The 11,257-nt window shown below is 35.6% G+C and overlaps 2 protein-coding genes across 2 annotated transcripts; one reads left to right on the top strand and one right to left on the bottom strand.

The window, feature by feature from the left end:
- Positions 1-958: 958 nt before the first annotated feature.
- LOC145953436 (uncharacterized) lies at positions 959-1,378 on the bottom strand. The gene has a single exon (XM_083067390.1). The coding sequence runs from the start codon at positions 1,376-1,378 to the stop codon at positions 959-961; it is 420 nt and encodes a 139-aa protein (XP_082923516.1).
- Positions 1,379-5,938: 4,560 nt separating this feature from the next.
- Positions 5,939-7,522, top strand: LOC109813860 (uncharacterized). Its single transcript, XM_020378124.3, has 4 exons — positions 5,939-6,480; positions 6,600-7,111; positions 7,203-7,321; positions 7,412-7,522. The coding sequence occupies exons 1-4, from the start codon at positions 5,939-5,941 to the stop codon at positions 7,520-7,522; spliced, it is 1,284 nt and encodes a 427-aa protein (XP_020233713.2).
- The last annotated feature ends 3,735 nt before the right edge of the window (positions 7,523-11,257 follow it).

The raw sequence follows: 11,257 nt of genomic DNA, 5'->3' as shown, positions 1-11,257 counted from the left end.
CAACCATTACGTTATCAAGGATTGACCTATGTTCTATGAACGCATATTTCTCTAAAGAGATACAAGTTGGGAGTATAGGCTTCAAAAGATTGGCAAAAACTTTTGATATGATTTTATATATAACGTTACAAAGAGATATAGAACGCAAATCTTTCATGGATGTTGGATTTTCTGTTTTTGGTATCAGGACGATATTCGTGTTGTTCAACTGGCTTGGAAAGGACCCTTGCTCTAGCCATTGGACCCCAGCGTGGAATATTTCAGGTCCTAGTAAGTCCCAAAATCGTTTAAAAAAACTAGGGTTTAGGCCATCTAGGCCAGGGGATTTGTCTGCATGCATGGAAAATAATGTTGATCTGAATTCAGTGATGCTAAAGGGTTGGAGTAACCTATCATTTTCCGTTTGGGATATACAAGCAGGGATGGTGTTTATTACTATTGTATATGTACCCAGCTGTTCCTTGTAGAGATCCCTAAAATAATCTTTAGCTATGTTGGAGAAACTTGCTTTGTCAAAAGACATGGTACCATCAAGACGGGCAAGGTTTTGGATGATATTGTGCTTGCGTCTGGCGCTAGCCATGGCATGAAAGAATTTAGTATTGTTGTCCCCGTTTTTGAGCCAGAAGATTTTAGATCGTTGTTTCCAGAATGTCTCCTCCTGAATAAGCATAGAGTGAAGATGTGATTGAACTTCTAGAAAATGTGTGGCTGATTCAGGGTCTTGTTTGATTCTTAAGGAGATTAGTTGACGCCTACATGCCTTGATTGGTGCACGAAAGCGGAAGCGAAGTTTCTTGCCCCATGCATCCATTTCGGTGGCGCAATGTTGTAGCCTGGTTAGGAGATCCGAGGAGTGTTGATTGTTCCAGTTAAGTTCTACCAGTTTGGGGAGCTCTAGTTCAGACAACCATGAATTCTCAAATCTGAATGGACGTTGTGGTTTTGAGTTTTGGTGCTAGGTTAATTTGAGATGTGTAGGTGAGTGGTTCGACCTCGCTGCTATAGCATTTTGGAGCCTACATTGAGGAAAAAGGTCTAACCAGTTCTGCGTAACCAATGCTCTATCCAAACGTTCTTCTATTTGGTTTGGCGTGCCCTTGCTCTTTACCCATGTGTAACAATAGCCTTCCAAAGGTAGGTCAAGGAGTGCAGCATTCGTAACAGCGGTTCTGAATCCTCTAATAAGCCAGGATAGGTGGTCATGAGTGCCTCTTTTATCATTTGGGGATAATAGGTCATTGAAATCTCCCATGACACACCATGGAAGTGAGGTGTCAAGGGTAAGGTGACGTAGAAGATTCCAAGAAGTTTTTTGATTTGTTCTCTCTGGGCACCCGTAAAATCCTGTAAAGCTCCATGCAGGTGTATGGGCCATTGAGACAACCATATTTATAAAATTTTGAGAGTAATTGATAAGTGTGCATTAATATGGTTTCTTTCAGAAGATAGCAAGATCTCCACTCCTTTCAATACTATTAACAGCAAAAGATGATTCAAAATTTAGTCGAGCACGTATCTTATCAATGCGTTTTGAGTGTACCGGTGTTTCAGACAAAAAGAGCACGTCCAGGTGGTACGTACGGATGAGATCTAGCAAGGTGGGAACTGCACTCGGGTTGCCTAATCCCCGGAAGTTCCAGCTGATAACACTCATTGACCCTGGCAGGCCTGATTTTCAGGGCATTAAAAAATGGTTGGAGAAATCTGGATATTCTTCTTCAATATGTATGTGATCCTCTTTGCCTAGGTTATGCATTGTAAGGTTAGTTTGACGTTCATCGTTGTGACGACGTTTTCTATCGCCTACAATAAGTGTATGATCATTCGAGTCTTCCTCCATGGTAGCTGATCCAGAGATTGCATCAGCCTGAAGTGGCAACGATGAGGAAGGAAACAAACACTTTGGATTTTTAAAGATTTGGGACATTAATTCTGTCCTTTGATGAGATTCCTTGGTGCTCGACGAGTGGATATTCTTGATTTGGTTACTCGAATTACAGTTTCCACGTATCACGCTAGATCCCTGATTATATGGATGTGTTGAATCTCCATGCATGTTTTTCGGATGTAGCCATTGTGACGATGTAGGGTTGCTCCGTGGGTCAGCCCTAATCTCTATGCCCCATTTGCGATGGTCGTCATCATGCAGTGTGATGAATAATTGTTCACAATCATCATCCAGGTGTCCCATGAGACCGCAGTAAAAGCAGAATGGGCCAAGCCTTTCATATTTAAAAAGAATATCTTGTGAATCGCCTCCTTTGAGGAGTTCTTTTCATCGTATTCCAGGAAAGACCCATTTGAGGAGTTCTTTTCATCGTATTCCTGGAAAGACCCTATGTAGTCGCCCAGTTTTTGTCCCACCATAGGCGTCATAAAATCTGTTGGCAAATTATGTAGTTGTAACCAGAAAGGGACTGTGTAGAGGGGAATTTGACTGGGAGTCTCGCCAGGTTGAAGGACTCTGAGAATGAGAAGATGGCGATCGAAAGACCATGGTCCTCCTTTTAATATTCGCTACATATCAAGCCGGTGAAAAAACTGGAACAAGAAAAGGCCTTTTTCAACCTCTTTAATGGATACACCTCGTCGGGGATGCCATACTTCAGCCATGCGTTCCTTCATAATATTTACTCAAATGTTTCTGTCGGTAAGAAATCTTCCAAGAAGACATAGTGATAGGTTTTCTATTTGCGTGCTGGTTGGTTCGTTCGGTAGGATGAGATCTTCGTCGTCATCATCGGGGAGATGTAGGTGTTGTATGGTAGGGGGTTCCATAGTACGTGGTGCACTTGTGTTGAGGCTAGGTTAAAAAAAACTACGTAAAGGAAAACATCTCACAGGGAAAGAGAGAAAGCGTCTTAGAGGGAGAGAAGAAAAAAAAAGTACTATCTTTACTTGATATATACATATATACATACATACATATATACATATATATATATACATATATACATACATACATATATACATATATATATATATATATATATATATATATATATATATATATATATATATATATATATATATATATATATATATATATATATATGAGAGCATATCAAGTGAGAGGGAATTTATTACGAGAGATGAGAGGGTTAAAATATAACCCTTAGATTAATTTCCTCTCACTTGATTAAATCCCAAATTTTCTCTCACTTGATTAATCTAAGGGTTATATTTTAACCCTCTCATCTCTCATAATAAATTCCTTTTCACTTGATATGCTCCCTATATATATATATATATATATATATATATATATATATATATATAGGGGAATGCTAATATACTCCCACCTATTTTTTAGTGGGAGTATGTTAGCAACCTACACCAAAATTTTAGGACAAAAAAATCATTCATTTCTTTTGATTTAATTAATTCGTACAAAGGATATTATAGTAATTTAATTTAATTTAAAATAAAAATAAAATATTTTCTCTCTCTTATTAATTTCATTCTCCAATTCATTTTTTTTCTATTAATTAATTTTTATTTGTTCAGAGAGAGAGAGGGAGAGACATCAATTAAAGAAGAATTTTTTTTTCTATTAATTAATTTTTATTTGTTCATGAGAGATGGGAGAGAAATGAGTTAAAGAAGGAATTTAATAAGAGAGATAAATAAGTTAGAGAAAAAATTTAATAGGAAAGAGAAATGAGTTGAAGAAGAAATTTAATAAGATAGAGAAATGACTTAGAGAATGAAGTTAATAAGAGAGAGAAAATATTTTATTTTTATTTAAAATTAAATTAAATTACTATAATATCCTTTGTGTACGAATTAAGCAAATCAAAAGAAATGAGTGGTTTGTTTGTCCTAAAATTTTGGTGTAGGTTGTTAACATACTCCCACTAAAAAATAGGTGGGAGTATATTAGCATTCCCTATATATATATATATATATATATATATATATATATATATATATATATATATATATATATATATATATATATATATTAGATGTTTCTCCAAGTGCTAACTCAAGTGGTTAAGGACTTAAACTAGATTTTTCCATACAGACAAGTTCAAATACTATTGAGGCAACTTTATTCACTTGGTGGGCAAACCATCCTTAAATAGACTCCTTAGTGCCTAGATATGGATGTTCATCGATTTGGACAATCCAATAAAACTGATGATCCAAATCAAATCAATTAAGTTGGTTGAATTTTTTTTCTTGATCAGATCAAATCTAAAATTAAATTTGACTTTAATTTATTTGGATCATGAATTTACATTTATCCCAAAATCAAATCAATTAAAATTATTATTATTATTTTATTTTGTTGTTATAATTATTATCTTAATTTCATTTTATAATATTGTGATTTTATTGGTGACACATAATGATTTTATTGGAATGCATGAAAATTACTTGGATAATGATTATAACTTATACAAATTAGTTATGCTTGAGGGACTACCTTAAGTTTACATGTTAGAATATTTTAACTTCAAATATTTGATTATGTTTGACGACTTTAATTTCATATTTCTACATGACTTTTTTTTATGTTGAATGTTATTTGCACCATTTTAATAATAGATTTTTATTTAAACTTTGGGATAAAATAATATATTTTTATGCTTTAAAACAGTGTTGTTAAAAAACGGTTATGGCGGCGCCATAACGGCGTAGCGGCAGCGGCCGCGATCCGTTATGGCAGATTTGGGTATTTATGGCGGGGTTTCGCCATTTTGGAGGTGGCGGCCGTTACGGCGGGTTTTGCGTGGCGGTCCGTGGCGGACATGGTACCGTTTTTGAGCCATTTTTTTTTGTTTTTCGTTTTGGCCCTTTTTTTTCGGTTTGGGCCTTTTTTTTATTTTCTGGTTTGGGCCCGTGTTTGTTTTCCGGGTTGGGCACCCAACAGATGAAATAGGGCATTAGAAACCCTAAATCAATTAGAGTCCCTTTCGTGCAAACCGCCCCCCCGCAACTGCAACGACTCCCACACCGCATCTGCGCCCGTCGCTGACGACGCAACCGCCACCGTCGCCTCCGACTCAACCGCCGCTGTCGCCTCCAACGCAGCTGCCACCGTCGCCGCCTTCGACGTATCCGCCACCATCATGTAAGAACTAAGAAGTGAGTTTCTTCTCCTCCTCCGCTTGCATCACTGTCACGCCACCATTACCTCCGCCACCACCACCGCTGCCTCAGCGCACACCACCCTAGCCTCCCCGCGAGCCACCACCACCTCCGTCGTTACCTCTGCGTGCCACCGTGACCTCCGACCGCACCACCGTGACCTCCGACGATATTTTCTTCCTCCTCCTTTGAGTTTTGCCATCACCACTGCCACCGCATCCGACAATCCGACAATGTCAGGGGAGGCAAATTCAAACTCTCGGCCACCGACAATGTCATCTTCTAGTTCCATTAATTCTAAGAGGAGTGACGTTGCTTGGAAGCATTGTACACCAGTCAGAGAGAATGATAAAAATGAGATTCTTTGTAGTTATTGCCGGAAGGTTATGAAAGGAGGTATCACAAGGGTGAAACAACATTTGATTGGAAAGGCGGGCAATGTTACAACTTGTTTGATGGCTCCTGAAGCTGTCAAAGTTGAGATAAGGGCAGCTATGGATGGTAAGAAGCTGAGGCAAAATGAAGCATTCAAGAAGGCAATGCAAGAGATTGAGGTACAATGTGAAGAAGGATTTTTGGAATATGGAGGTTCTGATTCTCGATTACCTCCAATTGGTGATTTTAGATTGAAAGATACTAGGAAGGGACCTATGGACCTTTACAATCAACCTCAATCTACAGCTGCAAAAAATTGGAAAGACAAGATGGTGCAAGCGGGCATAAGAGAGCTTTGTTTGTGATAAAAAAAGTTGTAGAAAGGGTTTACCAATATATAGCACGCTTTTGGTACCAAGCTGGCATATCTTTCAACTTGATAAAGTTGGAAAGTTTTCAAGATATGATTCGTGAAATTGGGCATTTTGGGAAGCATTTGAAAGCTCCTTCTTATCATGACATTAGAGTACCACTCCTTCAAAAAGAAGTGGAGTTCACTAATGAATTAATGAAGCCACTAAAGGATCAATGGGCAAGTTTTGGGTGTTCCTTAATGTCAGATGCTTGGACTGATAGGAAACAAAGAAGCATAATCAACTTTTTGGTGAACTCCTCTTCTGGGACAATGTTCTTAAGGTCGGTTGATGCATCTGATTATGTAAAGACCGGTGAAAAGATATTTGAGTTGCTGGATTCTATTGTGGAGGAGATTGGAGAGGAAAAGGTTGTCCAAGTTATAACGGACAACAGAAGTAATTATGTTCTTGCTGGTAGGTTGCTAGAGGAGAAAAGAAAAAAAAATTATTGTACTCCTTGTGCTGCACATTGTATAGATTTGATGTTAGAGGACATTGGCAAGCTGCCCCATATAAAGAAGACCATTCAGCGAGCTATCTCTCTTGTTGGCTTCATTTATAGCCATTCAAGCACTTTGAGCATGTTGAGGTTCTTTAGTGAGGGGAGGGAATTAGTCAGACATGCAATCACTCGATTTGCCACATCTTATCTTTCCTTGGAGAGGATTCATCAAGAGAAAACTAATCTTCAAAAGATGTTTGTGTCAGAAGAGTGAATGAAAACAAGCTAGCAAAGGAGGCCAAGGGAAAGGAAGCCACAAAAACTGTCTTGATGCCTAGTTTCTGGAAGAATGTAGTTTTCATTCTGAAAATGATGGCTCCTCTTGTAAAAGTGCTTAGGCTTGTGGATAGTAAGAAAAAACCAACCATGGGCTACATATATGAGGCAATGGACAAGGCAAAGGAAACCATTATGAAATCTTTTAAAAATGAAAGCAAATACAAGGATGTGTTTGAAATCATTGATAAAAGATGGGATATTCAGCTTCATCGCCCTTTACATGCTGCTGGTCACTTTTTGAACCCAGAGTTCTTTTATGCCAACCCACAAATGGAGTTTAATGGTGAGATTATTAGGGGTTTGTATGATTGTATCAATAAATTGCTAGGAGATTTGGAGATGGAAAAGATTGTTCATAAGGAGTTGGCTCACTATAAAGCTGCGAGTGGTATGTTTGGGTCCACAACTGCTATAGCAATGAGGGGTGAAGTTGCACCGGGTAAGAGACAAAACATTGCAACTTTTGAACTATTATTCTCTAAGTCATTTGCTCAAGTGTTTGTGTTAACATATTTTGTTTGCATTTGTAGCTCAATGGTGGCGGATGTATGGTTCAGATACTCCATATTTGCAACAACTTGCAATAAGGATCCTTAGCTTGACATGTAGTGCTTCGAGTTGTGAACGTAATTGGAGCGTCTTTGAGCAAGTAATTAATTTCTTAATTCCAATTTAAAGTTAATAATCAATGTTTTGCTTATTATTCCTTAAGTAATAAGTATTTATTTAATTGTTTTAGGTTCATACCAATAAAAGGAATAGACTCGAGCATAAAAGACAAGGTATAACCTTAAGGATGAAATCGATCCCATTAGTCTCAATGGGATTGATGATTGCAATGAGTGGCTAATTGGAGAGATGGATGAGGAAGAAGGTGAAGATGAGAGGGTTCATGAAGGAGATGATGACCTTACTTGGAGACAAGTTTATCAAGCTTCGGGACTTGATGAGCCTAGACAATACACTAGGCATCACAAAAGGAGAGGAGCAAGTAGGAACATCTACTAATCCTTCTAAAAAAGCCAAAGGATTAGCTTCAAAGAATAAGGGGAAAAGGGTTGAAGAAGTTGAGGCATCAGAAGATTCTAGCACTAGCAGTGAGTAGGCATGGCAATCTAACCCGCCGCCGTGGGTACTCGCCTGAACCCGCCCCGATTTGGATGGGGAAAACCCGTGTTTATCGGGTTCGGGTTTTCCCCGATTGATAAAATCGGGGGCGGGGGCGGGGATGTTAATACCCACCCCGCCCCCGTCCCCATACCCGCCCCCCGCCCCCGCCCCGCTTAATAATATAATATAATCAAAAAATTATTTATATATATATAAACCAAAATTATAAATATTTATATGTAAAAATTTATATTATTTTTTTTTTTATTTTTTTTAAATTGTTCATATTTATTTAAAAGAAAAAAAGAAGAAAAAAAAATAAAAGCGGGGGCGGGGGCAGGGGGGTGGGGATGGGGACCTAGATTTTATCCCCGGCGAGTATCGGGGGCGGGGGCGGGGGCGGTTTAAATTTGCGGGGGCGGGGGCGGGGAACGTAAAACCCGCCCCCGTCCCGCCCCGTTGCCATGCCTAGCAGTGAGGAGGAGGAACCAAATGCTAATTTCATACATTCAGATGGAGAAGAAGCTGAAGGATTTTTGAATGAGCAACATCATCATGTGGAAATTAATTATGCAGACATTGATGAGGATGAAGAGTGAAGAGTGTTAAACAAAATAGTTTTAGGAATGACAATTGTGTTTTGCTATTTTTTAACATTGTTGCTTTGTTTTGATGCCTGTTTTTGTTGGTTAGGGGTTTATGTTTCTTTATGATGACTATCAATAGATTATAAATGCCATGAATTTTAGATTGTTATATTATTGGTTTTAATGTGACTGTGTTTGTTATTTTTCTGCTTTTGCATCATATTATATATATATATATATATTTTTTTTTTTTTTGTCCGCCATAGACCACCATAGCATCCGTCATGACAATATTACACTTAAAGGTCCTTGCCGCCATCCGTCGTATAACCTTATTGATAACCTTGCTTTAAAAAATAAATATTTGTCATTTTTTAAGAAAAATGATTAATATGAACCAAATCAACCTATTGTTGATTGGTTTGTTTGATAACTTTAAAACTTTTTTTTTCTTTTGATAACTTTATTTTAAATCAAACTAATCAAAATTGATTAGTTCGAACTTTAATTTACTCAAATTTGAATTAAAGTGCTTCATGAACATCCTATGCCTAGGGACTAGTTGAGTATCTGCAACTAAGTAAAATTGTTTGTGGTCCAAACCTGACACCTACAGATTAGTTAAGTAGTTTTAACTCAGTAGATTTGCTTGTGATTAAGACTTGTGCAATAATTCTTTAGATTGTCCTTTACTAGCAACTCCAATATGTCATTGTCACCTACCCAATAGTATTAGGGGAGTCTTCCCATTCTACGTTTTTTATTAAAAAAAATGTTTCTTCAAACATTTTAATTTGTCTCAAAATATGTATCATTTTTCAAAAGAAAAATTAAAAATTATTAACTCAAATAGTTTGGTTCTTATATAAATTCCTTAACTAAAGATTAGATTTTGATCCTGCCTTAAATATAGAATCGTCCACTTTATCTTTATAAGAGTTAATCTAGTAAAAATAAGTTACATCTCATTATAAAATAAAATAATAATAAAAACAATTAACGCTTGATAATGGAATTAACACTTGATATATATATTTAATGCAAAGGATTTTTTTTTTCTTCTGAAAAGACAAGGTTGTCTTTACCTACAATGTTTGGGTGTATTAATTAAAATTTATAACCTAACCCCAACACTCTTTCTCCACCTTCTCTCTCACTTTTCCAGTTCATAGAATGGACGCCGGTGTTGATAGTAGTTATGACAACATTTCCCCTTCCACGTGTTGTCTGTTACAGTTTGGATTTGAATATCTACTATTCTTAAAGAACGGGAAAGTGCACGTGGAGAGAGAAATGTAAGAAACCTACCAACTTAATGTATAACATCCAAAATGTTATTTTGTTAACATTTTTTCTTTTTTCAGCATATCCAATCCAAATATATAACATTTGTGAGTGTAGAATGAGTTAGAGAAGGAACAACTCTTGTAGTAATTATTGGATGATGAAAATGCAATTTTTATAAAATTTTCAAATGAGTTAAGTATAGTAGATGATCTAATTTTACTTATAGCAGTCATTAATTTAATTTTCTATGATTAGGAATGACAAATAAACTCGTACTCGTGGATAATACCCGAACCTGTCCCGACTTTAATGAGAAATATTCGGTTTAACCGGGTACGGGTACGGGTACGGGTAAAACCCGATAACTTAAACCGGGTACGAGTATGGGTATGGGTATATACATATCCGTTCCGTACCCATACCCGATTTAATTATATTAAAAAAATTAATATTTTATTATGTGTAATTATTTATTATAATGTGAAATATTTATAGTTGTATAATTATTAAGAAATCTCTTGATTAAAATATGAGTTAAAGAAATAATTTAATTATAATTATAATATAATAAAAAAATAATTAAAAAATATTATATATATTTTTTGCAAAAAAAGAAAAAATTTTACGGGTACGAGTACGGGTACGGGTATACTCGATACTCGACAGGGACGAGGATGGAGATGAAAATCACATACCCGGTAAGTACGTGTACGAGTACGGGATGAGTTTGTATCGCGAAAACGGGAACAAATATCATAAAACTCGTACCCGACCCGCCCAATTACCATCCCTACCTATGACAACCTTGGACGATTTATTAATTAATCCACGATAGAATACAGCTTTGTTCAGTAACTGTGTTTTAGAGTTTTTTTTTTTTTTTAAGAAGAAAAGAAGATTAGTTTAAGACTTTCCTTTATCGTTTTATTTTTATACCAAGTATTTTAGTGTATATGTATTATATATAAGATAAATGTTTCCTTATATAGAAGTAAAATATATAATAAATAAATTATATTATAATTAAAATTCATAATAAATAAATATTTTAATTATGTAACATAATATTTTAATTGACGATAAATAATTTAAATTGCAATATAAAATTATTTTAATAATTGATAATTTCTTTTAAAAAAATATTGAAACTCAATTTTGAGGAAGATATAAAATATAGAGTATTAAATTGAAAGCAATTAATAATTGAAAGGATCAAATAACTTTGGTATAGACTATATGGATATTTTTTTATCATGAGTCATTCATGAAGGTAGAACTATTTTGTGAGACTATGATTGTTATAGACTTATAGGTGACAAAGTTTTCTATTTGAGTATTTACATTACTACATAAAATTTAAACGTGAGACCTCTGATTAAGCTGAAGTTATTTAAGAAAATATGGTTAAACATTTTTTTTTATTTAATTGGTTCAATTTCATTTATTTATTATTAAAAAAATCATTAGGGTCACTTAATTTTAAAAACAATGCATTGTTATCATTTCTATCCAATTTAGATTAATAGCATTAATATCTTTGTGTTTGTGGCACACAATAAAAGATATGACATGTGTTGCCACGCGTATTAAAAGTAGTAAAA

The sequence above is a fragment of the Cajanus cajan genome, chromosome 11, assembly GCF_000230855.2.
Source record: "Cajanus cajan strain Asha chromosome 11, NIPB_CcT2T_4, whole genome shotgun sequence".
Lineage (NCBI taxonomy): Eukaryota > Viridiplantae > Streptophyta > Magnoliopsida > Fabales > Fabaceae > Cajanus > Cajanus cajan.
The sequence above is the reverse complement of the archived record's forward strand: the minus strand, read 5'-3'. Positions and strand labels throughout refer to the sequence as shown.